Source organism: Cervus elaphus, chromosome 18 (assembly GCF_910594005.1).
Source record: "Cervus elaphus chromosome 18, mCerEla1.1, whole genome shotgun sequence".
Classification (NCBI taxonomy): Eukaryota; Metazoa; Chordata; class Mammalia; order Artiodactyla; family Cervidae; genus Cervus; species Cervus elaphus.
Window position 1 is genome coordinate 123,027,547 of NC_057832.1, and position 25,691 is coordinate 123,053,237.

Here is a 25,691-nt window from a genome sequence, read left to right on the forward strand (position 1 = left end):
GTGCCTATTGCTGGTATTGCTGTTATTACTGATTTAAAGCAGTAAGTCTCTTTGCAAGCTATATACAATAAAACTGGTCTCATCTTAAAATCACATCTTAGGCACCTACTTACACCATCTGCATAACCTAGACAGAGCTAAGCTGGCTTGAGTTTCTGAGGCCATGCTGCACTTCCGCACCTGAGACAAGAAGGCAGACAGTGTCCAAACGCTTGACTCAACACACCGGTGTTGGGAAATTCTGAACCACCCGACTGGAGTCACTTGGAGCAGGCAGAGGAGAGGCGGCAGCGGGACGGACCTGCGCTCACAGCCAGGGCTACACCTCGCCGGCTGTGTCCCCAGCACACGTCCTCACCCTCCCGTGCCTGGGCCCGAGCTCTGGGGCGGAGGTGAGCATCTCCCCACCGCCCAGGTCTCGGGCTGCTGACAGCAAGGACGCTACGCTGACCTCCTGACGCCACGTCCCTGACCTCGAGGCCTCGTGAGATGCCACGGTGAGGACTAGAAAGAGCAGAGAAGTGGACGGCTGCTGAGATGCAGCAGAGGCAGGAGGGGAGACTGCAGGTGAGGCCAGGGAGGGGCAGGCCCGGCGCTGGGGGTTAACCCCGCCACCTCCCCCTCACGCCCACGGCTGAGCCGACACAGGAGAAGTGCAGGCGTCAGGAGGCCTGAGTCAGCACGCCGGCTCCAGGGGCCCCCCAGTCCTGACGCTCGGTGTCCCAGTCTGTAGGCAGGCCGTTCTTTCAGAAACTGATACAGCTTTCTCCCTCAGATTCACAACCGACGAGTGGACATCAGCCTCCCCGCATTCAGACGCTGTGGCCCTTCGGTGTCTCTGGTCCTCAGAGAAGATGCACAGCGGCTGTCTCTGCCCAGCTCCCATGACCCTGCTCATGAGAACCAGGCTTCTTCATGCGCCGGGAAGAGCACACACCAAAGTCACACCCACAGTGACTGGGCCGTCTGAACTGCCTACCTGATGACACTTGAACTTGAAAAAAACTTCCCTAATTGAGTTACAAAGACTGGAAGCTAAGTAAATTCTCTCGAAAAGGAGCTCCCAGCACTACTCCTTCAACACATATGGATCACTTCGTTTTGAAATTTATAATTCACGTTTTAGAGCCAGCAATTTCTACTGACTTTAATTACATTCTTGGCGGTGCAACAAGTAATTTTCATACTCAATCTTTTTGCTTCAGTGGTATCTGCGATAATGGATTTTACCTGAACAATATTCAAAAGCCAAAACAATTCTTTGTATTCATCATTCTTTCAGCCAGGAAACGACTTAGTGGTTTGCATCTAATTAAAAAAAAACAAAAAACAAAACAAAAAAAAAACCCCAAAACAAAACAGGACAGAAAATGACAGCATGCGTCACACACAGTAAAAGCAGGTACTGTTTTCTTAGATTTTTGTTTGTATGTATAGAAGTGTGTGTGTGTGTGTGTGTGTGTGTGTGTTACACTGTAAAGTGGATTTCTCACTGTGGTCAGAAGTCTGAAAGTCACTGCTGGAGAGGCTTCTGTCAGTGAGTGAACCAGATGTGAAGGGCATTTGCCTTCCAAAGACTTTGGATTAAGCTGCCCAGACCACAGTCAGGTATGTGGCTCGGTCCTTCAGTGGAAGAAATTAGAGAAATCGTATCTAAGTAAGTCAAATAAATAACATAACGTACATGATTTCAATCATTTTAAGTTGCAAGAAACTGACGTACCAAAAACTCCCCAACAAGAAGGACGGGAAACACCCACTTCCTCCTCAGCTCACCACTCCACCAGAACAATCATTGCCCTTTGTAAGGCTGGAGTGAACGTAACCGGTACGCTTAAGTTTCAGCCATGAGGGTGTTTAAGATAAAAAAAAAAAAACACATTTGAGTACTTGTAAACCAAAATATAAAATCACTTTTTGTAAAACTTTAATTTCTGAGACATTTAGAGTCACACTAAAAGTAATCTCATAGAAACAAACAAGACTGACAATTTGTAAACAAAACACTCTGTAAACAAAAATTATTTGCCAGTGCATCCAAACACTATTTTCAAAGTAACATCATACCAGTTTTTAAAAGTGTAAATAGTACTGCATGTACCCTCATCACAAGCACTGCCTTTATACGCTAAGTACACTGAACTGTGCCGACAACACAGAGAGCCACCACGGAGCGTGCCGTCGGCAGACACGGTGACGCTGAGGCCACAGGGGGTCACCTGTGCCCCAGCAAAGCCGGGCAGGAGCCACCGCCCCAGGTCAGGGGTGTCTGCATCTCGGACGCACCCAAGTGACAACCACCAGTGAGGTCTCGTTCTCCTCCGCGGCCCACCCCTCAGCGTGGCACAGAAGGTACTAACGTGTGTGCGCACAGTCTTTACATCAAGTCTCACATTTACAGCAGTTTCATTTTCATAGAGAATGTACACAAAGCTAAATAAATTTTAAATCTAAGAAATACCTTGGAAAATCAGTAAAGATCATTACAAATGCTGTATGTGTAAAATGTGTAACCAACACATTCAAATACCACAGAACCAATGAATGAAAGAACGGCAGTGCCCACTGCCCCGTTACATTGGTTCCCGGAAGTGAGAAAACGCGAGAGGAGCGTTGACTGAGCCTGTCAGTGACGTACCCCGCCCGCCCAGGAGCAGGGCAGTCCGGGTGTCTGACTGCGGCGCCGGGCCCTCCGGCCTAAGGCCTCGTGGGCGCCCCTCCCACGGCGCTCCCGGCTGTGGGCCCGGGATCCACGTGCTGCCCCCCACCCAACCCCACCACAGGGCCACACGCCAGCCTCCAGCGTGTGTCTGAGAGAAGCGCCTGCGATTAGAGTGAGCGTCTCACTCAGGATCGAGGTTGTCGATGTGACCGGGAATACACGGGGTATCTGTAGTCTCAACTGGTTGTCATTACGTGCAGATCGAGGATGTAACAACCTGTATTTGCTCACACAGAACACGTCTGAGACCCAAGGTTTAAAACCATCCCTCTATTCCACACAGCAATGACGAAGCATCCAATGAGAGCTTAAAAAATCCATTATACATTTCACTCCTTAGTGATCCAAACCTGGCCTAAGTCCTCTGATGGAAAGAAATTTTCAGATGAGCAAAGAGTTGATACAGAGGTTGAAAAGTTTAATACTTTACTCAAAAATTTTCAGACATCTTACAAATACCCAGAAGCTCTTCTGGATGTGTGCCCTGAAATTGGTGTAAGTTAAAAGTGATATTCTTTTATTTAAAGGAACTTTTTTCTCTTCTCCCCTTGACCTGGTCTGCTCAAAGCAAGCAAGTTTCAGTAAAAATCAAAACCTCCAACTAATGCTTAAATAGGTATAATTACCAGTAAAATTGAAGAGCAGCCATTTTTAATAAATTTTCTCAGTATGTGGATCTTATGCTGAGAAATTCACCCATACTAGACTGCTTATATTTACTGAGGGTCATTTAGAATCACAAAATGTTCTTTTGTTTTAAACCTAAGCTGCATTTGAACAAGAGAAACTCAGAAGGAAATGCAGAGGTATAAATAAAGAAGTATACACATAGAGCTGAGATTACTTTTTCTTATAATTTTGGTTCTTAGTGGAAATGTTTTATGTCAAATATATACAGCCTATTTTTCATAAATTTCTCTCCCCGAAACCTTTAAATTCAACAGTTTGAATTTTACTTTTGTCTGAACACAGACACTACTGCCATACACACAGTGCATGTGGATACACGTATTTAGAGGCCTCACGACATGAACTGCGTGTGATGGACCCGCCTCCCACTTCTGCGTGCACAGTTTCTGATGCTCTAACCTAGCAGAGGGGGACACAGAGTACCATGGTACAGCTTTTACTCAGAGGCCCTGAAGTCAAGAACCTGTCCCCATAATTATTTACAATTTAATAACCGAATGAGCGTGAGGTCATGATACACTGCAGAACTGTCCCGACACCACGAATGCTGGCTGACGCTGTGTGTTCTGGTGTTAAATGATCACTTTTGTAAGTCTGAGGTTTAACTTGGCATGTGCAGAAGTGACCGAAGGTGAAAGAAGGGGTTTCTACCACAGAGGATTTACGGTTCCATGATGGACACAGAAGCACAGGGAATTACGGGATTTCTGAAAAAATGTTTTAAAAAAACTGAGCGTACATACAGCCTGTAAGGCAAAATCTAAGTTACAAGTGTGTTCAACACTGGCAACTATGTTGTGAGAGGTAATATTGAATTATTTACACATAAACTGTCAGAAAATATGATGACGTAACACATCCTACCATAGCTTATTACACTGGACAGTAGACGGATTCCTGTGGCATTCTACCAAGGCTCAGGTTTAGAAGAGTTTTCTATTTTTCCCTTAACTCAAATTCCAGTCAATATTCGGTAACATAAGTCAGAACTATGCTTTTGTTTTTTTCTTGAAGGAAGTAGAAAATGTCATTTGCAACCATTACAGTTTCAATGCAGGCACTGCAGTAACACCTATACACTTCCATTTTTTTGCAGAAACTGCCCGTCTGAGGACTAAGGAAGGATGCCTTTCATGTAGGTGTCTACACTTTGAATGGACTGTATACTGAGATTTAAATGAATCCTTAGAAGCCCCAAAGTGGCCTTTTCTCACGTCCTCACAGCTGCACAGCTAATGCAAGCCAGCATGGCCCCCAGAAGATGCACCGCCCAGAGGGGCCTGCGCTTGGCTGGGAACGACAAGGTCCACACAAAGGCAAACAGAACAGAGACGACCTGCGACAGCCAAGCCCTCAAACTATGAAGACGGGGACACATACAGGCCCAGGCCGGACACATGGACCACAGTCAGCGGGACGGCCCCGACTGGCGGGAATGTCACGAGTGTGTGGTGCTCAGCTCTTGACTGCAGCGTGGTGCTGGGGTCTCACAGTGCTTTCTGATGCCCATTTGCAGAAGGCTTTGCTGTGTCTGCATCCCTTGGCGTATCTGATAAGTGCAGTTTATGAAGCCCTGCAGAAAAATGAAGAAAACGTGAGAACTAATGCACTGCTGAGAAGCTGGGCACAACATGCAGTGCTCCTGAGGAGACTGCCGCGTAGCACACTCCCTGCAGCATGAAAGGGCTCCGTGTCCCGCCGGCAGCGCCCAGGGCCTCCGCTGAAGACAGCTGCCCAGCAGGAAGTCAGGCCTCCCCTCATGCAGGAGCCGCCCCTCACCCAGCCTCCCACAGGGCCAGCTCAGCTTCCTCCGTTGAGAGCAGAGCCCCTGCCCTCCACACAGCTCCCGCCCCGCCCCACCCTGCCCTCCACCCCAGCCCCAGGAGCAACTTCTAATGAACCTGCTCCCGCAAGCTTATCCCAGTCCTCGAGTGCCCTTCTTGGGGAAAAACCTGAAACAAGGATGATCCCATTTTTGTTTTAAAATACACTCATACATATACACTCAGGAAAATGCAGGGAAAAACACACTAAGACATTAAGCATGCAAGTAAAGCAACAGAAAATATTACCAAGCAGAAGGAAAGGACAAAAGAACAAACAGAACACAAACAGCACTTCACTGCAGAGTAAGAGACGATCGCTGCCTTCTAAGTTGTGCTCCTTTCCGTCTGTATCACACAGTGATTATTCACCAGTGTACCTGGTACACTGGGCACTACTGTGCCTTCACGGGCAGGAGAGTTACTAGAAATGTTTAAGGCTTGAGCTGGTATTAAAGCTCTGAGCACTTTAACAAAACAAAGCACAAAGATATTCAAGAACACATAAGCAGCACATCCATGGAAAAGATTTTCAGAGAACAACTTTTATGAGGCTCAGATATTTGTAAAAATATGCTTGGATAAGATGATTTTTCCCCCTAAAATTTCAGGTAGTTTTCTAGCTAACTTGATATGCAATTTTATACCCCTCACAAACCAACACAACATTCCAAATTTTAAAATTCCTATCACCTGCATATCTTAATGGAAAAAAAGTGAAATTGAGCCTGTCTATGACGGATGAATGAGAAGGAAAAAATAAGTCAATCAAAAACGCACACACACACACAGAGTTCTGGTTTCAGGAGTGGCCGAGCCACTCTGTGACAAAAGGCACCTACAGCTCCGGCTGGACACAGACATGAGGACGCGCGCTGACACAGGCCGGCTGCAGGAGGAAGGGGGCACAGCGCCCAGCCCCCAGGTGATCAACACCCTGTGGAAACCAAGCCCCCTCAGGGTCCATTATTCTGATGAGTTACTTCTAAACCCTGGGTGGAGCACAGGTTTTCTATTCAGAAAAACTACAGTGTCTCTCTTCTGTAGAAATAATCACTGCCTCCACCATCACGGCAGCTGAATTTCCAGTGGCTGCCATGTGCCAGATGCTCTATGAGAAAGACTCTGTGATTCTCAACCCACAGCAGCAGAGGGAAAAAGCCCTCCTCCGCCACCCCCAACACACAAAAGAAGAAAAAGAAAGGAGATGGTTAAATTTTATATTTTCTGATCAAATTATAATTCTCAGTGAAATCATATTAAGATTTCAGATCATTCACACATTATATACACTTCATGAGGATCTTCTTCTAGGTATCAAGCATTGCCTCCTTAGAGCATTCCGAAGAGTAACAGAAAACATTAGGAAAACTGTTTACTAGATGTTCTACATAAATAACTCTTGATAACACCACTGCCTCTTATGGTCAAAGAGCCAATACAATATACACAAGCTTTACCTTAGGTTAAATTATATCTTACTACTTTAATAAAGACTTCTTTAGCAAGATGATATCCAAAACACCCAACTCAAATGCTAAATTTACTACAATTTATTCACCACCATCTCATTTTAGTGAATGATAAGTAGGAATTTATCTGAGATTATGGGTAACTAACATTGCTGATGCTACAACAGGCTAAAATATGAAATTATAACTCTAAACATCTGGCTAAGAGGACTGTTTGATTCCCACTTCATCTTTAGATTTTAATCTGACCAGCATTACAGAACCTGGGCATTAAAATTCCCAAAGTGTCGAGGCTTCAGCTGAAATGAGACGTAACTCTCTCCTTTCTGCCCAGTATTTCATCAGCCACTGTCTCCGAGGATAAATTCACAGTAAAACAGACATGAGTAGATAATCTGAAGTCCTTTTTCCTTCCCAATGGCCATCCTTTCAAGCGTCAGGACTGGACAGCGTGGTGGTGTTAAAGCTTTACTGTGGTCTGCCTAGCATCTACCGCTGTACATGAGAACAGGACCTTAAGGAACCACCGTTACGCTGCATTCTGCAACAGCTAAGAGCCATAAAGGAACACGGAGTATGAACATTCACATGGCGTCAATTCAGGTAAATGAGCCAATGTCAGGACTTTCTAACAATAAATCACTTACCTTTTCCCTCTTTTATAAAATTGCACACCCTAAACCCAAGAAGGTTTCAAAGCAAGACAGTTTATATTGTCCTGGTATTCCCAAAATACAAAGCCTGAAATATGGTTATCACTAATGTTGAAGCAAGCATGAAAAATATGGTCATAGGTGACATCTGTACCTTTTATAGCTTAGCCAAATCTATGAGTTTTTAATACCATCTCAATGCATATGTCTCAATGCATATGACTCATGGAATACATAATAAATGCCCTCTCTTTTTTTTTTTTTTTTTTGCCCTCTCTCTTATTAATGCCAAACACTTAATATTTTCATTCCACACTATTATCTAACTTATGAAGAGAACTTTAATTGTGGGTCAGCCTGAAACTTACAAAATCCAATTCTCAAAAAAAATCTTAAACTAAACAGTAGTAAGAGGCATCACGACTAGAATATAAGCCATGCACCCCAACCTCCGTCCACCGCAACCGCCCTGGTCATCACGATAGACGAGCTGCTGCTCGCTGAGCTCCCACAGTGCGTGAGGACTGCCCTGAGGCCCTGACGGGGCCCATGTTAGTTAGTGTTCACAGCAGTTCTGAAGATGGTATTGTCGCTGTTCTATAGACGAGAAAGGTGAGGCTTAATGAAGTCATCTTATACAAGAACATAACCAATAGGCAGTGGGTCAGGAATGTGACCTCGAAGGATTCACACATTTGGAAAATGAATAGGTAAAGATTTAAAATTAGCTGAAAAGTTAAAATTATTAAAAAGCAGAAGGAGAGAAAAAGCACCCATAAACCTCAGGATTACCTAGGGCCTTGAAGAGTTCTTCTCGCACAGCAGAGGTGAATTTTCTGACCAGACACAATGTGGTCACAATAGCAAAAAGCAAATTGTAGGATAACACAATATAGAAGTTTCCCAGCCAATTAAACCTTCCAAAGTCTCCAAGTAGATCAAATCTAGTGATTCCTGTTAAAATAAATAAAAAAGCCCTTAATAAACCAGGTACAATATATTTATACAAATATATATTTAACAAGATAAAGTATAAATCAGATCAAATTCCATGGCCTTCCTCATTTCTGTTAGTGGGAATCCTAGGTTAACACACAGTCATGATCCTGCAGCCAACCCCAGTCAGCCTAAGCAACTGTCCACGTGTCAGTCTCTGGCAGTGGTGAGCAACGAAGCTGAAACGGGTCATTCGCTCAGCATTTCCCTGCATCCACAAGAAACCCGCTGTGCTGCTCCTGTGTGGAAGCTGGGTGTGGCACGCTCCCCGAAATACGAAATGAGGGTGGTGATGGAAGAGACACCTGACAAACTCTCTCCAGCCCCAACCCTGGCCCCATCTCCCTGCAGGGCCCTGCTCACACGTCACCTCCTCCAAGCGGCTGCCTGTCTCCCCTGCCCTGAACAGCTGACCTGACAAGGTCCTCCACCCTGACAATGTTTCTTTAAGGCACACACGACCTGAAATGTTTCTCTTCCTTTGTGGTTCATCTAGTGCCTACTCTCCCCAGAATATAAGAACAGGGACTCTGTTGTTTTTAACCCTATGATCCCAGAACCCAGAGCAATGCCTTGCACATACTTAAAACTTACTACATAACAAATAAACAGAGTGGTTCCTTTCCAAGGGGAAGAAAACACACATTACATATGTGAATTGGATGCTACAGTCTTGCGGAGTAAACGGCCAAGGCTGGAATGCAGTGTAACTGTGTTGTAGATGTTGGAAATGCAGTGCAGTTGCATTATATATGCATCACCACTTAAATTCACCTGTCACATGTAAAACAACAAGTCTTATTTTAAAAAAAAAAAAAGTCTGAATAGTCATTCTGTTCAACGAGTACGTGCCCTAGGCTCAATACTTCTTGGATCAGAGTATGCATGTGGAAGGATTTTTCTGACTATTGACAAGTAAATAAATAAGTAAAACAGCATTCAAATGGTCAGTCAAGTGAGAGATGACGGGACTACTGATATTCTTTAAGGAAGAAACTGGAGAGCTAATCATGGCCATATAAAATTTTAACCACTAAGGACTTGTATACCCAAAATCACGCACCTCTCATTTTAAGGGTGGCCTAAGAATTTCAAGAACAACTTTTACTAAGCTCAAAGTCACCTCATCAGCTAACTTTCAAACTTAACTCTCATCCCCACTCAACACAATGCCATCACCTCCTATCTGGACAGACTCTATGAAAGCAGCTCGTGAAGACGACAGAAAAATAGCAGGTGCCAAAAAGCAGGTCTTGTGTAACCACATGTATCCAGGGCCAATGTATCTGAATTTGAGAGACAATAATCTACAAAAGTAGTTTAAGGAAATACAAGATTAACGGAAATGTACAATAACATACTTTTTCAATGACAGTAGAAGGGACCCAGACCCTAGTAGTATGTACAGCATAGGTCACACCACAAGGTCATGGCAACAACCCAGCAGCACACTTACTAAGACTTTGTTAAAAGGAACATGTGTCTAATTACATATACTATTTTTCAAGTGAAGTACTACTTAATTTACCCTAGGAAGTTATCTGTAAACAAGATGCAGTCCTCCCAAACACACTTCAGTGATTTCATGGCCCGGGGAACCCAGATAAGCATCTTTGATCTCTAAAGCCCAAGACTCCTGAGCATCGGGTGAGGGACACACACGTGCACATGCACGCACACACACAACTGTGCGTATCATGAAGCTCATTTAAAGAGGAACTGACAGATCACAGGATAAAAACCCTTGCCCAGATGCTCTATAGAAGTCTGATCTGGTCTCACAAATTTTTGATCATACACTATCATTAGCAAAAATAAAATTAGAGTACATATAGCCATTACATGTATATTTTATTTGTAAACTATATATGTACTACTCACTGACCTATATATTATTTTATACACAAAAGAAAGACTTTAAAAATTATAGCAATAAAAATAAATACAAGTTCTGATAGCTTCTCCACACACCCCAATGACTTACTTTGTGAACTTATGTAGAAACCAACTCCACTTTGGAAACCTCTGCTACATGCTAACTAGTAATCCGGCAACACCCAGAACTTGCCCTGTGTCATGCACCCCAAGAGAGGGAAGCCAGGGGCAGGAGTAGAATTCACACAGTGAGACTGAAAGGTACGTTATGAACAATGGAAAGGTGCTTTCACTAGAACTTCTCAGTGGGCTCACCCTGGTATCTGGAGAGTCGGGGTCAAGACCCAGTGGGAAACACCAGGCGAAGAGCAACCCCTCTTGTTAGAGGCTCTGGCCACAGACACCTCAGGTTGGCCTCAGACAGAAACCCAGAAGCCTGGTGCTACTATGGATGCACTGAGGCTTCAGACAAAACATTAGAGATTATAGGAGCGAGTTCTAAAAGACCTTGTTGTTCAGAATTTAATGTTTTAGAAATCTAATATCAGCTAAATACTACAAAGCTCTTCAATTCTGAAAATCTTCTAATAGACAAAAAGAAGTCTTAAATAAACACTTTTCTAAAATGTCTGAGAGGATTTTGTCACAGTAATAATTGTAAGATGTACTTTTAATTTCTTTCCCAGTTTTATTGAAATAAAATTTACATATCACTGCATGTACAGCATGTTTTAACTCACATACACCACAAAATGATTATTAAGATAAGATCAGTGAACATTCATCACCTCAAATAGATACAAACTTTTAAAAGTTTCAAATTTTGTTTCCATGTGATGAAAACTCTTAGGATTTACTCCCTTAACAACTTTCCTATATAACACACAGCAAATAATTGTATTTGTCATATTGCACATTACATCCCTAGGATTCATCTCATAACTGGATATTTGTACCTGTTGATGACCTTCATCCAATTCCCCCTCCTCTACCTCCTGCCTCTGGTAACCACAAATCTGATCTTTTTTCCTAAGAGTTTGTTTTTGAAATATAATCAACCTAAAACACTATGTAAGTTCCTATGATGTGACACTGTGATTTGCTACTTCTATACATTTCAAAAATGATCACCATTTAGTTACTGATTATATTCCCCACACTGTACATTTGAGATTCTGTGAATTTTGCAAATCTCATCTCCTGCACCTATTTCTTTCTTCCACTCTCCACCTAGCCCCGGAAACCACCTGTCTGCTCTCTGTATCTGTAACTCTAATTCTGTTTTGCTGTTTGTTCATTTGTTTTCTAGAGTTCATATGTAAGTGAAATCACACAGTATTTGTCATTCTCTGACTTATTTTATCAAGCATAACACCCTCTAGGTCTACCCATGTTGTCACAAATGGCAATATGTTAATCTTTTACGCCTGAGTAATATTCCTTTGTGTGTGTGTGTGCATGTGTGTATACACACGTACCACATCTCTATCCATTCATCTATTCATGGGCACTTAGGCTGCTTCTGTATCTCGGCTACTGTAAATGATGCTGCAATCAACATAGGGGTACGTATTTATTTTCTAATTAGGGATTTCATTTTCTTCAGAAAACTACTCAGGAGTAAGACTGTTGGATCATATGGTAGCTCTATTCTTAGTTTTTTAGGGAACTTCCATGCTGTTCTCCACAATGGCTGCACCAATCAACATTCCCATCAACAGAGCAGGAGGGTTCCTTTCTCTCCACACTCTCTCCAGCATTTATATTTAGACTGTTTGATGATGGCCATTCTGGCCAGTGTGAGGTGATGCCTCAATGTAATTCTGATGTGCATTTCTCTAATAATTAATGATGCTAAGCATCTTTTTATGTGTCTTTTGGCCATCTGTATGTCTTCTTTGGAGAAATGTCTATTTAAATCTGCCCATTTTTGGACTAGGATGTTTGGTTTCTTGGCATTGATCCTTTGCATATTTTGAATATTAACCCCTTATTGGTTATATCATTTGCAAATATCTTTTCCATTCAGTAGGCAGCCTTTTCATTTTGTTGAGTTTCCTTCATTGTGCAAAAGCTTGTTAGTTTGATGTAGTCCCATGTGCTTATTTTTGCCTTTGTTCCCCTTGCCCGAGGAAACAGATCTCCCAAAAATATAGCTAAGACAAATGTTAGAGAGCATACTGCCTATGTTTTCCTCTAGAAGTTTTATGACTTCAGGTCTAACATTACATCTTTAGACTGTGTTGTGTTTATTTCTGTGCATGATGTGAGAACATGGTTCAGTCTCTTCTGCATGTAGCTGTCTAGTTTTTTACAACACCATTTACTGAAGAGGCTTTCTTTTCCTCATTGTATATTCTTGCCTCCTCTGTCATAGATTAATTGACCATAGGTGGATGGATTCATTTCTGGGCTTTCTATTCTGTTCCATTGATATATATGTCTGTTTTTGCGCCAGTACCATGCTGTTTCAATGGATGTAGTATTGTGATACAGTTTAAAATCAGGGCACACTGACCTCCAGTTTTAATCTTCTTTCTCAAAACTGTTTTGTACTTCAGTATCTTTTGTATAGTTCCACATGAAATTTAGAATTATTTGTTCTAGTTCTGTGAAAAATGTCATTGGTATTTTGATTGTACTGAATCTGTAGATTATCTTAGGTAGTATGGTCATTTTAACAGTGTTAATTCTTCCAATCCATGAACACTGTATTTCCCTTCATCTGTTTCTGTTGCTTTCAATTTCTTTCATCAACGTCATAGTTTTCTGAGCATGGATCTTTAATCTCCTTATTTAGATATACTCTTAGGTATTTTGCTCTTTTTGAAACAATGGTAAATGGGATTATTCTTTAAATTAATTTTTCTGATAGTTTGTTTTTAGTGTAGAGATATGCAACAGATTTCTGTCTACTGATTTCTATATATTAATATTACATCCTGGAACTTTATGGAGTTCACTGATAAGCTCTAGTGGCTTTTTGGCAGTGTCTGTAGGATTCTATTAGTATATGTCACCTGAAAACAGTGATAGTTTTACTTTTCTCTAATTTAGGTTCCTTTTAGTTATTTTTTCTTGTCTCACTGCTGTGTCTAGGTTTTCACATAGCATGCTGAATAAAAGTGGCAGGAGTGGGCATCCTTATCTTGTTCCTAATCTTTAATGAAATGCTTTCAACTTTTCAACACTGAGTATGATGTCAGTTGTGGGTTCATCATATATTGCCTTTATTATGTTGAGGTATGCTCCCTCTACCCAATTTGTGCAGACTTTTTATCATAAATGGATGCTGAATTTTGTCAAAAGATTTTTCTGTATCTACTGAGATAATCATATGATTTGCATACTTCAAGTTGCTTAATTTGATATATCACATTGATTTGCAGATATTTAACCATCCTTGCTTGCATCCCTGGAATAAATCCCACTTGATCATAGCGTGTGATCCTTTTAATGTACTGTTGAATGCACTTTACTAAGATTTTGTTGAGGATTTTTGAACATGCTGACTCAAGTGATACTGGACAATAATTTTTGTGTGTGATATCTTTGTCTGATTTTAATACCAGGGATACTAGGGTGGTAGTGTGCCTTCCTAAGCAATTGTTTGGAATGTTTGAAAAGGACAGGTGTTAACTCTTCTTCAAATGTTTGTTAGAATTTACCTGTGAAGCCGTCTGCTCCCAGACTTGTGTTTGTTGGGAGTTTTCATTTCTGATTCTATTTCATTACTAGTAACTACGTGTTCATATTTTCTATTTCTTCCTGGTTCAGTCTTGGGAGACTACATTCCTAGGAATTTGTCTGCTTCTTTTAGGTTGTCCATTTTATTGGGGCATACAGTTCTTAGTAATCTCTTATGATCCTTTATAGTTCTGTGGTGTGGGTTGTCATGTCTTCTTTATAGTTTCTGATATTTGGGCCCTCACATTTTTTCCTTAATCAGTCTGAGTAAAGGTTTATCAATTCTGTTTATCTTTTCAAAACACCAGCTCTCAATTTCATTGATTTCTATTTTCTTTTAAGTTTCGTTTTATTTATGTTTGTTCTGATTTTTCATGACTCTTTCCTTCAACTAATTTTGTATTCTGTTTACTCTCCTTTCTCTATAAGATTCTTTATTTGAAAATTTTCTTGTTTCCTGAGGTAGGCCTGTATCACTATAGATGTCCCTCTTAGAACTGCTTTTCCTAAATCCCATCAGTTTTGGCTCACTGTTTTCATTTGTCTATAGGTATTTTAAAATTTCTCCTTTGATTTCATCAGTGACCCATTGGTTGCTTAGGAACATGTTGTTTAGCCTCCATATGTGTGTGCTCTGGGAAGTTTTTTTGGTTTTTTTTATACATTTTTATTTTCTCTGCAAAGGTGATTCAGAGACTTTATCTTTTGGCTATACCACACAGCATGTGGGATCTCAAGCAGGGATCAAAACTATGCCCCCTGCAGTGGAAGCATGGATTCTTAGTCATTGGACAAACCAGGGAAGTCCCAGGAGTTTTTTAAAAATTGTAGTTGCTTTCTAGTTTCAAAGCATTGCTGTTAGAAAAGATGCTTAACATGATTTCAATTTTCATAAACTTACCAAGACTTGTTTTGAGGCTTAGCATGTGATCTATTCTGGAGACTGTTCCTTGGGCACTTGAAAAGAATGTGTATTCTGCTTTTGGATGGAATAGCCTATATAGTATATATAAATACATACATACACACATGCATATATATATACACATACACACACACACACACACACAAATATATATACAGGAAGGAGGCCTGGCACGCTACAGTTCATGGGGTCACAAAGAGATGGACACAACTGGGTGACTGAACTCAATAAAGTCCATTTGGACTAGTGTACCTTTTTATTGATAATACCAACACTTAAGAAAAAACAGCAACACTTAAAAGTTTTAACTTAACAACTTATTGACCAGAGATGTATTAATATGTCTTTTGTTACCCAAACATTGATCGAAGTATTTCACTATTCATTTACATAACAAATAGTCAGCCACAGGCACAAATTTCTGCAAAAATAACATGTGAATAAGATGGATAACATGTTAATAAGACTTGTACAAATGTAAAACACTTCAAAATTTCTATTTCTGAGTAAAGACATAAAAGGGTACTAAGGCAACAAATTTTAAAATACTACTAACCATAAGATAATTTTAATTATTTAATGTTATTTAACTGTCCTTGACATGGAACAACAGACTGGTTCAAAATTGGGAAAGGAGTACGTCAAGGATATATATTGTCGCCTTGCTAATTTAACTTGCATGCAGAGTACATCATGTGAAATGCCAGGCTGGATGAAGCACAAGCTGGAATCAAGACTGCCAGGAGAAATATCAATAACCAGATATGCAGATGACACCACCCTTATGGCAGAAAGCAAAGAGGAACTAAAGAGCCTCTTGATGAAAGTGAAAGAGGAGAGTGAAAAAGTTGGCTTAAAACTCAACATTCAAAAAATGAAGATCATGGCATCTGGTCCCATCACTTCATGGCAAGTAGATGGGGAAACAATGGAAACAGTGACAGACTTTGTTTTCGTGGGCTCCAAAATCACTGCAGATGGTGACTGCAGCCATGAAATTAAAAGATGCTTCCTCCTTGGAAGCATATTACAGCAGAGACATTACTTTGCCAACAAAGATCTGTCTATTCAAAGCTATGGTTTTTCCAGTAGTCATGTACAGATGTGAGAGTGGGACTATAAAGAAGGCTGAGCACCGAAGAATTGATGGTTTTGAATTGTGGTGCTGGAGAAGACTCTTGAGAGTCCCCTGGACTGCAAGGAGATCAAACCAGTCAATCCTAAAGAAAATCAACCCTGAATATTCATTGGAAGGACTGTTGCTGAAGCTGAAACTCCAATACTTCGGCTACCTGATGTGAAGAGTTGACTCATTGGAAAAGACCCTGTTGCTGGGAAAACTGAGGGCGGGAGAAGAAGGGGACGACAGAGGATCAGATGGTGGGATAGCGTCACCAACTCAATGGACATGAGTTTGAGCAAGCTACGGTAGATGGTGAATGACAGGGATGCCTGGCATGCTATAGTCCATGGGGTTGCAGAGTCAGACACAACTGAGCAACTGAACAACAACAACTACAACTCTCCTAGTCAAATACTGAGAAGTTTATTTCCATTCAGAAGTTCATTTCTTTAAGATATACCAGGTAAGAAGCTCAGTTAGGTAAGCAGCAGCTAAGCATACAGTCACATTATCTGAATTATCTGTCAATAAAATACTCTTCACAATAAACCACGAAATCAGCTCCCTGCACTAGGATTAAACTGAAAATGTCTTATGCATAGTTCCTTGAATAAAGATCTTTTTTTTATCCATACCTATAAAAGAACTAAGGTACAAATCCTCACTTCAAGAAAGAGCTGATTACTCCACCTGCAATATGAGTCAAGAGAATTTACGTTTGTTAGCCCACCTGAGTCAACTTTGACTTTTAGCAAGCATATTCATGTTCCTTAACTAGCAAGAAGTTGTGAGAGAATATATAAAGCTTGACACACCAAAAGGACCATTAAAGTAACTTTCTCAATAAATCATGTTTGCTGGCATATCATACAAATGGCTGCCATGGATATCCATGGCTTTAATGAAAGACTGCCAAAAAGAGCACATACTAGAAAGCAAATTTATAAATTCAATGTTCTTTGACAAAATATTGGGATTAACACATTTTCCCCTCTCTGGATTCCCATAATAGTTAGTATAAATTATTATCCTGACTAGATTTTTAAATTCCCTTCTCTAAAACCAGGCTTTTGATAAAAAATTTACCTACACAGTGTCAAAAATTAAATATGACTTAAAGAATATAAAATAATAAAATCCATAATTAATCATGAACATCATTAATTTCAGGACTAATGTAAATAAGCTCACTATAAATTGTTTTATTTATTCACACACACAAAAATTCTAAAACTAACAAGAGGTCCCACTTTTTAGGGGTAATGGAAGACAACGTTGTTAAAGGAAAGACTTTAAATCTGACCAGTCTTACTCTGCAAACAAGTTTTCATTATAGTACATCGATTAGAAATATGTTCATGGACTTCAGAGTCCAGCCAAAGCTAAATAAAGGAGACAGTCTCTCATACTTTCATTAATCAAAAAACTGGACAAAATATACAAAATTGTGGTATTCAAGACCCTGGACATCTAGCAATGAAGATCAATGATGCTAAGAGATGAGAAACAAGCAAAGTGGTCCTCTGTCTGCCGTAGCTCCTACCTAAAGAGGGCTTCCTGAATGCAGAGTGGAGAGGAACAGGGGCAGAATCTAGCCACCTCACTGAGTTAGAGGTGCAGCGGGAGCGTGGGACAGCACATTGGCTAGACAGTCGCACAGAGTGGGAACCTGGGAGGTAGACAGAGGACCTCTTGAGTATTCAGCTGGGAAGAGACGAACACACTGGCTTATGGAAAAACAACCAACCCAGAAATAACACAGATGACAAAATGACTAGCAAGGACATTAAAACAATTCTGTTTCTTACATTTCAGAAGCTAGAAGGTTGAACCTGTTAAATAGAGACATAAAAGATATAAAACAGACCCAAATTAACCTTCCGCAGAGAAAAATTACAATGTAAGGTATGACTAATACACTAGATGGAATTAATGACAGATTAGACACTGCAAAAGAAAAGATAAGTAGACTTCAAGACATTATTAACAGACACTATTCAAAATGAAACAGAAAGGAAAACAAAATGAAACAAAAACAAATGAACATGGCATCAATGACTGAAAAAGAAAATGATTATCTCAACAGGGGAAGAAAAAGCATTTAACAAAATCCAACATCCAATCCTGATAAAAACTCCAGCTAAGCAGGACAAGAAGGGAACTTCCTCAACCTGTAAAAGGCATCTTCCAAAAAACAAAGTAACAAAAACTACAGCTAATAACAGTTAGTGGTAAAAACCAAAATGCTTTCCCACTACAGTGAGGAACAAGTCAAAAATATCTGCCCTCACCACTTCTATTCAACACTGTACTGGAGGCTCTACACAATGCAGTAGACAAGAAAAGCAAGTAAAAGCATCTATACTGGAAAGGAAGAAGTAAAACTGTCTCTATTCACAGAATCATAAACATCAAAGTAAAAAATTCAATGAAACCTATAAAACAGATTTAATAGAACTAATAAATGAACTGACCAATGCTGAAAAAGATCAATATAAAGAAATCAATTGCATTTCTATGTACTACAAATAAACTATTGGAAACTAAATTTTTAAAAAACACCATTCACAAAAACATCATATGCGCAAGATGTAAACAAAAAGCTACAAAAGCTGGTGAGACAAATTAAGGAACTAAATAAGTACAGAGTGTTCAGGGACTGAAAGACTCAATATTGTAGAGATGTTAATCCTCTCCAATTTGTTCTATAGACTAAATACAATCCAAATCAAAATCCTAACATATTTATTTGAAAAATGACAGGCTATTTTTAAAAAGTCATATAGGAGAATCGGGTGGAGAGGGAGGTGGGAGGGGGGATCAGGATGGGGAATACGTGTAAATCTATGGCTGATTCATATCAATGTATGACAAAAAAAAAAAAAATATGTTCTCATTTGGGATACTGCAGAATTCCCTGTGCTTAGAGCTTTCTAAAACATAGAAGTCATTCAATAAATATTTGTTAATATATTAAAAAATAAATAAATAAATAAAATAAATAAATAAAAAGTCATATAGGAATGCAAAAGGCCTTTGAATAACTAAAACCACTCTGAAAAAAAGAACAAAGCTGAAGGTCTCACAGTACCTGGTTTCAAGTCTCATCATCATTTCCACTTCAGTCACTCAGTTGTATCCGACTCTTTGTGACCTCATAGACTGCAGAACGTAAGTGGTTAAGTGGTCTGGTATCCCCATCTCTTTTAAGAATTTTCCACAGTGTTGTGATCCACACAGTCAAAGGCTTTGGAGTAGTCAATAAAGCAGAAGTAAATGTTTTTCTAGAACTCTCTTGCTTTTTCAATGATCCAGTGGATGTTGGCAATCTGATCTCTGGTTCCTCTGCCTTTTCTAAATCCAGCTTGAACATCTGGAAGTTCACAGTTCACGTACTGTTGAAGCCTGGCTTGGAGAATTTTGAGTATTACTTTACTAGTGTGTGACATGAGTACAAATGGCCGGTAGTCTGAACATTCTTTGGCATTCCCTTTCTTTGGGATTGGAATGAAAACTGACCTTTTCAAGTCCTGTGGCCACTGCTGAGTTTTCCAAATTTGCTAGCATATTGAGTGCAGCACTTTCACAGCATCATCTTTTAGGATTTGAAATCGCTCAACTGGAATTCCATCACCTCCACTAGCTTTGTTCATAGTGATGCTTCCTAAGCATCACTTGACTTTGGACTCCAGGATGTCTGGTTTTAGGTGAGTGATCACACCATCACGGTTATCTGGGTCATGAAGATCTTTTTTGTACAGTTCTTCTGTGTACTTTTGCCACCTCTTCTTAATATCTTCTGTTTCTGTTAGGTCCATACCATTAGCTCATCTTTGCATGAAATGTTCCCTTGGCATGTCTAATTTTCTTGAAGAGATCTCTAGTCTTTCCCATTCAATTGTTTTCCTCTAGTTCTTTGCACTGATCACTGAGGAAGGCTTTCTTGTCTCTCCTTGCTATTCTTTGGAACTCTGTATTCAAATGGGTATATCTTCCTTTTCTCCTTTGCCTTTCACTTCTCTCCTTTTCTCAGCTATTTGTAAGGTTTCCTCAGACAACCATTTTGCCTTTTGCATTTCTTTTTCTTGGGGATGGTCTTGATCACTGCCTCCTGTACGATGTCATGAACCTCCGTCCACAGTTCTTCAGGCACTCTATCAGATCTAATCCCTTCAATCTATTTGTCACTTCCACTGTATAATCATAAGGGATGTGATTTAGGTCATACCTGAATGGGCTAGTGGTTTTCCCTACTTTCTTCAATTTAAATCTGAATTTTACAATAAGGAGTTCATGATCTGAGCCATAGTCAGCTCCCAGTCTTGTTTTTGCTGACTGTATAGAGCTCCTCCATCTTTGGCTGCAAAGAATATCATCAATCTGATTTCAGTGTTGGCCGTCTGGTGATGCCCATGTGTAGAGTCTTCTCTTGTGTTGTTGGGAGGGGGCGTTCGCTATGACCAGTGTGTTCTCTTCACAAAACCCTGTTAGCCTTTGCCCTGCTTCATTCTGTACTCCAAGGCCAAATTTGCCTGTTACTCCAGGTATCTCTTGACTTGCTACTTTTGCATTCCAGTCCCCTATAATGAAAAGGACATCTTTTTTTGGTGTTAGTTCTAGAAGGTCTTGTAGGTCTTCATAGAAACACTCAACTTCAGCTTCTTCACATTACTGGTTGGGGCATAGACTTGGATTATTATGATATTGAATGGTTTGCCTTGGAAATGAACAGAGATCATTCTGTCATTTTTGAGACTGCACCCAAGAACTGTATTTCGGACTCTTGCTGACTATGAGGGCTACTCCATTTCTTCTAAGGGATTCTTGCCCATAGTAGTAGATATAATGGTCATCTGAGTTATATTCGCCCATTCCAGTCCATTTTAGTTCACTGATTCCTAAAATAGCGATGTTCACTGTTGCCATCTCCTGTTTGACCACTTCCAATTTACCTTGATTCGTGGACCTAACATTCCAGGTTCCTAAGCAATACTGTTCTTTACAGCAATGGATTTTACTTCCATCACCAGTCCCGTCCACAACTGGGTGTTGTTTTTACTTTGTCTCTGCCTCTTCATTCTTTCTGGAGTTATTTCTCCACTCTGCTACAATAGCGTATTGGGGACCTACTGACCCGGGCAGTTCATCTTTCAGTGTCATATCTTTTTGTCTCATCATCAACCACATTAACCTAGATGGTGTAGTATTGGTATAAAGACAAGGACATCAACAGAACACAACCGAGTTAAGAAACAGACCCACACTCACACATAGATGGACAACTGGTTTCCAACAAAGTTTCAAAAGCAATTGAGTGGAAGAGAATTCTCAAGCAGTGGTGTTGCAATAACTGGTTACTAAATGCCAAGAAATAAACTTTAATTCCTACCTCATACTATATATAGAAATTAATTCAAAATAGGTCATAGACCTAAGTATAAAGCTTCTAGAAGAAAACACAAGAGATCATCTTTGTGACCCTGGTAAGAGGAAGACTTAGTATATATGACACCAAAAGCACAATCCATAAAAGAAAGTTTGGTAAATCTGATTTCATCAAATTAAGAAAGTCTATACTTTCTAAAATATTGGTAAAAGAATAAAAAGACAAGCCACTGAATGGGGGAAATACTTTCAAATCACATATCTTGATAAAGAAACTTTATCCAGAGTATGTAAATAGCATGAAAAACTCAACAATACGAAAATCACTCTAATTTTTAAGATGAGCTAAAGATTTGAATAAATATTTCATCAAAGAAAAATACAGATGACAAGTGAGCACATTAGTCATCTGGGAAATTCAAGTTAAGTTCACTATACACCTATTAGAAAGGCTGATAGTAAACTGACTGACTATACCCAGTACTGGTAAAGATGGAGAGGAGCCGGAGTTTTCACACACTTGTGATGGAGACATAAAAAGGCATGAGCACTTTGAACAGTTAGCCATTCCTTTAAAACTTAAGTATACACCCAGGCATTCCATTTCTATTAACAGTTACTACCCAAGAGAAATGAATGCAGAGACTTAGATGTGAATGTGCACGGCAGCTTCATTTATAATAGTAGCTAGAAGCTGTAAACAACTCAAATGTCCTTCAGTGGGTGAATAGAAAAACAAATTGTGATATATACAAACTGCAATAATAGAAAATAAACTATTGACACATACAACACGGCCTAATCTTAAATACAATGAGTTAAAGAAACAAAAATATTTCATAGTAAGTGATTTTACTTACAAAAAATTCTAGGAAATGTCAACTACTTTTATCGTTACAGAAAGGTCAGTGGTTGCCTGGGGATATTGGGGGATGGGGAGGTGGGGGAAGGTATGAGGGAGGAAATATACAGGGCCAAAAGGAAACATCTGAGGGTGACAGACTTGCTCACTAACTTGATTGCAGTAACAGATTCACAGTTATACACGTTAAGTCAAAACTTATCAAATTACACACTTTAAATGAGTACAGTTTACGATATGTCATTTTCATTTATTTCAATAAAGCTGTTAAAATGTATTTAACAGGCTTCAGACTATATACTCCATACCATGCATGGATACATTAGTGCATGCTATGCCAAATAGATTTAATTAGAAATTCTTTATTTCTGTACTTGCTGTTGTGGTATGAGTTGTATTTTACAGTATTTTTGAGTTCCTATCATATTCCTAACCCTACACAGTACTGTAAGAGTTACAAGTATGTATGTATGACATTTATTCCCTTCATGGATGAAATACTTTCAGCAGAACTAAAAGTCTCTGTACAGTTAAGTAAAATGGAAAACTGAAAAGCATATGAGTTCCTCATTGCACATACATGTCCTAAATGCTGCATGCAGACACTGGATACACTTGACCATTACTTTCTTTAAGGAGACCACAGTTTTGTGGAGCGAAAAGAGAGCAGTTAGAATACAATGGATAAGTGACATGGCAGATATACAGAGGACTAAGAAAAGTATTATGGGAGTATGCAGGAGGGAGCTCAAAGGGGGAGAAATTCAAGGAAAACTTTATCTGTGGAGTTAATGGCTGAGATGACTCTCGAATGACATGTTAGATTATGCCAGGGAATAGGTGGTGATGAAATTATTCACCACAGACAAAGTAACATGTTCAAAGACATAATGGGCAGAGCTGATTTGATTCCTATCCCAGCACATCTGAAGAGCACCCCTGTTACAACCTGAACCAGGGGTGCAAGCGATGAAGTGGGACATACAGGTGGAGCTAGGTATAAACATCGTTCTGTGCCACCTTACCGAGACTGGAGATTAATCTAATGGCAGGAGTCTTTGAAGCACTGGGAGTAGGAACACATTTTCATTGCAGGATAAAGAGGGGTGCTGAACTATCCATTAGAACATGAGTAAACTCTGGTGGGGGAAGAGGGGTGGAGGATGTGCTCCCAAATAAGAGGAAACCAAAGAGACCCAAACCAAGTCACATTATTATTAAAATATCAAACATTAAAGAAAGACTCTTAAAAGCAGCAAGAGAAAGACAACGAACTGCATTCAAGGGAACCCCCACAGTTCAGTTGGGCTTTTCAGTACGACCTTACAGGCCAGAAGAGACTGGTATAATATATTTAAAGTACTGAAGGGAAAAGACTTAAAATAAAGAATACTCTAAGCAGCAAGATTATTAGAATTGAAGGAGAAATAATTTCCCAGATAAGCAAAAGCTAAGAAAGTTAGTTCATCACCACTAAACTGGCTTAACAAGGGACTTCATTAAAGGGAAAAGAAAAAGCCATAACTAGAAACAAGAAAATTATGAAAGAAAAAAAATCTCACTGGTAAAGGCAAACATAGAGGTAGTAGCTCAGGGACCTATAAAGCCAGTCGGTGTACACTCAGTCACCTCTGAGTCTGTGTGACCCCACGGACTGCAGCCCACCAGGCTACTCTATGTACGGAATCTTCCAGGCAAGGATACTAGAGTGGGTCACCACTTCCTCCTCCAAGAGATCTTCCCAGCCCAGGGATCGAACCCACATTTCCTGCATTTCCTGCATTGGCAAACAGATTCGTTACCACTGAGCCACCTGGGAAGGCCCAATAAAGCTAGTATAAAGGTTAAAAAACGAAAGTAGTAAAAATCATCTGTCTCTAAAACAAATAGTCAAGTGATACACAAAATAAAAAGATGTAAAATGTGATGTCAAAACATAAAGTGTGAGGAAGGGGAGGGTGAGATGTAGTGCTTTTACAAACTGTTCAAATTGATGCAACCATCAACTTAAAATGGACTACTCTATACAGAGAAGGTTGTTATGCATGAATATCATAGTACCCTCAAGCATAAAAACAGTAAAAATACACAAAAGCTAAACAAAAGGAAATACAAACATAACATTAAATAAAGTCATCAAATCACAAGGGAGGAGAAGAAAAGAAACAAAGAACTACCCAAAAACCTGAAAAACAATTAACAAACTGGTAATAAATAAGTACCCATAAATATTTTAAAACATATAAATGAACTAAATGCTCTAATCAAAAGACATATGGTGGCTAAAAGAAGAAAAAATACAAGACCCATATATATGCTACTTACAAGAGACTTACTTCAGATCTAAAGGCACACACAGACTGAAAGAAAAGAGATGGAAAACAATATTTCATGCAAACAGAAATGAAAGGAAGGCTAGCGTAGCAAAATACTAATGCAAAATAGATATGCACCTTGATGTTCACTGCAGCATTATTTGCAACAGCCAAGGCATCGAAGTAAACTAAGTGTCCACTGACAAGATGAATGGATAAACGACATGTACTACATACAATATATATATATAGTTATATGCCTACAATGCAATATTAGTCAGCCATAAAAAGCCCTGAAACCTTGCCATTTGCAACACATGGATGGATCGAGAGGTATCATGAAACAAGCCAGACAGAGAAACACAAACACCATATGATCTTACTTATATGTGAAAACTAAAAAAAAACCAAAATGAAAACAGACTCATAGATACAGAGGACAAACAGGTTGAGGGGAGGAAAGTGGGAGGGTGGGTGAGAAAGGTAAAGGGGATTAAGAGGTACAAACCTTCAGTTATTAAATAAATAAGCCACAGGGACTTAATATACAGCATAGAGAATACGGTGAGTAACACTATAATAACTTTGTATGATAGATGCTCACACTAAGCTTATCGTGAGGATCAATGCATAATATACACAAGCATCAAATCACTGTGCTGCACATCTGAAACTAATATTGTATGTCAACTATGCTAAAAAAAAATCAACAAATAAAAATTTAAGAAAAAAATTTACCCTTGGGATTAGATTACAAGTCAAGCCAGTGGTAAAGAGAACAGTATTAGCCACCATCTCGATCTAACTGCAACACATTTCTATCACTACCCCAGCCCTCCCCACTGCCCCCGTCACCTCTGGCCACCACTAATCCACTTTCCGTCTCTATGGGTTTTCCTATTCTGGATACTCCATGTAAGTAGAGTCACAGACTTACGTGGCCTTTTGTGCCTGGCTTATTTCACTCTGCACAATGTTTTCAAGGTTTAAACACAGTAGAGCATGTGTCCAATGCTTCACTCCTTTTTCTCTTTTTAATTTTGGTAAAACAAGTGTAACACAAGGCTGAAACAAGAACCCAATACACCTTTCCCATGTGACAGAGGATCTGGCCTGTCTTTACAGAATGAGAAAGCTTGGAGAGGTAGAGCAAAGCTGGAGAG

The 25,691-nt window shown here is 39.8% G+C and overlaps 2 protein-coding genes across 6 annotated transcripts in view; one reads left to right on the top strand and one right to left on the bottom strand.

The window, feature by feature from the left end:
* Positions 1 to 1,107, top strand: part of RNF32 (ring finger protein 32) — a 46,318-nt gene extending 45,211 nt beyond the window's left edge. Inside the window, exon 8 of the mRNA XM_043871955.1 lies at positions 776 to 1,107. Coding sequence (XP_043727890.1) covers positions 776 to 970 — 195 coding nt within the window. The 3' untranslated portion in view covers positions 971 to 1,107. The remainder of the gene's footprint in view (positions 1 to 775) is intronic.
* Positions 1,108 to 3,118: 2,011 nt separating this feature from the next.
* The window catches only part of LMBR1 (limb development membrane protein 1), a 134,300-nt gene continuing 111,727 nt past the window's right edge, over positions 3,119 to 25,691 (bottom strand). For all 5 annotated transcript variants that reach the window (XM_043871948.1, XM_043871944.1, XM_043871945.1 and 2 more), the window contains 2 exons: positions 8,153 to 8,314; positions 3,119 to 4,985 (listed from right to left, as the gene is read on the bottom strand). In XM_043871948.1, coding sequence (XP_043727883.1) covers positions 4,900 to 4,985; positions 8,153 to 8,314 — 248 coding nt within the window. In that variant the 3' untranslated portion in view covers positions 3,119 to 4,899. The remainder of the gene's footprint in view (positions 4,986 to 8,152; positions 8,315 to 25,691) is intronic.